Genomic DNA, 2,500 nt, shown 5'->3' with positions numbered 1-2,500 from the left:
CAAATTATTGATGTTTCTCAGCCGTTCTGGTTTTCTCTGCCTCTGCTGATAAGTGCCTCTGCAGTGGGGAAGAGAGCCATTATACGCTCTCAACACCTTGTGTGTTTCTGAAGGGCAGACTTATTCTCAGCCAAATGGATCATTAACTCAGTTGCATGAACAGCTTCCTGCTGATTATTTAACCGTGGGCCCTGGGTCCATGGCTGGCAGACGTGGAGGAGCTGTTGAGGAGAAGTGTGTTGTGTTTGTTCTGTTAGAACAGACTCAAAATCAAATCAAGTCAAATCGTGTGTGTAGCGTCGCAGACAGCCGCAAATGATGAAGTTAAATGCTTTTCGAGTCGAGTGCCTCGTTCAACAACAATCAAACAAATCAACAATATAATATAATAATAAATACAATATAATAGAGTAATAAATACAATATAATAGAATAATAAATAGAATAGAATAATAATTAAACAATGACAAGGGTGCAGTGTGTGCATTGTCCTGGCGCCCCGCTGGCGGAAGGAGCTTCCCACTGCTGTCAGGACTGCAGAGTCACTACCGATCTTCCACCGTAGATCTAAGACCTCCATCTCTTCAGGCTACATCTTAACTGTCCCTCATAAAGACCTCTTCCCCCTTCACAGGCGTCTGCTAAATGCCATAAATGTAAATGTGTGTCGCAGCAATAATTTACAGTAGTGGTGCAAGATGTGTAAAGAGCAGTGTCACTGATCGGGGGGTGTGTGGGGGGAGGAGGGGGGTTTGGTGTAAGTTGTCTACTATTACACTAGTTGAAATCTAAAGGTTTGATAGCCTGTCACGTTCTCCAGTTACCATGCCACGCTATTTAACCCATTCAGTGCCGAGGGTGAATAAAGTCGCCCAAACTGTCAACATTCTAGAGCGCCAAGGGCGATTTAATTCACCAGAAATACATCAATTATGATGCTTCATGTTGTAGCCAATCAAAGTGTTGTTGCTAGGTAAACACCACATAGAACACTTGGAACTCTAGGTGGTGAGTGTTCCGGAACTCTTTGGCAGTGAGTTAAAGATCCTCCAGAGGGGGAAAATGGTTGTGGTATTCCTGGAAATCTGACCTTGTCAGGTACCATCAGTCAATGTATTGTACGGTGCCCTTTAGAATTCTTGGGACAGTGACGCATTTGTCCTCCAAACGTTTGGATTTGAAATCAGGTATAAAAAGTCTTGTCGTTTTTAAATGGCAAAACCAGTATGTACACAAATACCCTCAAATAAAAGCTGAGAATCCATACTTTAACTTCAGGTAGGGGGAGCTCAGTGGCCTAGCACACTAAGGCGCATACCATATCATCACAAGGTCCCTGGTTCTCGATTCCGGCCATCAACATATCCTGCATGTCATCCCTCCTCTCTCTCTCTCACCCATCCTTCCTGTCAATCTCTACTATCTCTATCCCAATAAAGCTGAAATGCCCTAAAAACATATATTAAGTAACTACTGGTAGTTATTTAAATCCAAATCCTGTTTGGAGCCAAAAGAAGAACAAAAGCTTGACTGTCCTAATAATTATGCAGGGCACCGTATCTAAAACCCACTGCTTAATTCTCTACCCACGTATAAACAAACCTATTGTGTAGCATCGCTCTAGAGAAGGTAATTGGCTAATTTGATTGTTCTGTGAGTATTGACGTTAGCATAAACCGCCGGGAGAGAGTGTGTGTGTGTGGTTCAAGGCTGAACTTGATCCGTTGTTTGTACACTATCTGATTGCCCCTCCGATGACCTTTGGTTGCCATGGTGACACGCGTCTAGGTCTGGAGCGAGATGCTGAGCTCTTATTTCTCTCTCTCTCTCTCCCCCCTCTCTCTCTCTCTCTCTCCCCCCTCTCTCTCTCTCTCTGTCTCTCTCTCTCTCCCCCCCCCTCTCTCTGTCTCTCTCCCTCTCTCTCTCTCTCTCCTTTCCTCGTCAGATCCCTCCACATCACACCTCCTCAGGCAATGTCAACGGATCAAATGGGTCCAGCAACCATCAGGAGCACGCTAACAACCTGAGCCCTGAGGGTAGGTCTCCTCTCCTCCTCCTCTCCTCTCCTCTCCTCCTCCTCATTCTCTCCTCTCCTCTCCTCCTCCTCCACCTCCTCTCCTCCTCCACCTCCTCTCCTCATTCTCTCCTCTCCTCTCTTCCTACTCCTCTCCTGCTCCTACTCCTTCTCTCCTCCCATCTCCTCCTTTCTCCTCCTCTCCTCTCCTCTCCTCCTCCTCATTCTCTCCTCACCTCTGTTCCTACTCCTCCACCTCCATCTCCTCCTTTCTCCTCCTCTCCTCTACTCTCCTCTTTTCTGTGTCACCGTCCTCTCTCTCCTCCTCTCCCTACTCCTCCTCCTCCTCCACCTTCTCCTTCCTCTCCCTCCTCTCCTCTCCCTCCTCCTTCTCCACCTTCTCCTTCCTCTCCCTCCTATCCTCTCCCTCCTCCTCCTCCACCTTCTCCTTCCTCTCCCTCCTCTCCTCTCCCTCCTCCTCCTCCT

General features: G+C 47.2%; 1 protein-coding gene across 1 annotated transcript in view; it reads left to right on the top strand.

Annotated features, from left to right (window-relative positions):
• Positions 1-2,500, top strand: part of dclk2a (doublecortin-like kinase 2a) — a 57,193-nt gene that overhangs the window by 42,922 nt on the left and 11,771 nt on the right. The window contains exon 7 of the mRNA XM_083693143.1: positions 1,946-2,036. Coding sequence (XP_083549269.1) covers positions 1,946-2,036 — 91 coding nt within the window. The remainder of the gene's footprint in view (positions 1-1,945; positions 2,037-2,500) is intronic.

Source organism: Argentina silus (assembly GCF_951799395.1).
Source record: "Argentina silus genome assembly, chromosome: 21".
Taxonomy (NCBI): Eukaryota; Metazoa; Chordata; class Actinopteri; order Argentiniformes; family Argentinidae; genus Argentina; species Argentina silus.
This window is presented reverse-complemented; position numbering and strand designations above follow the sequence as displayed.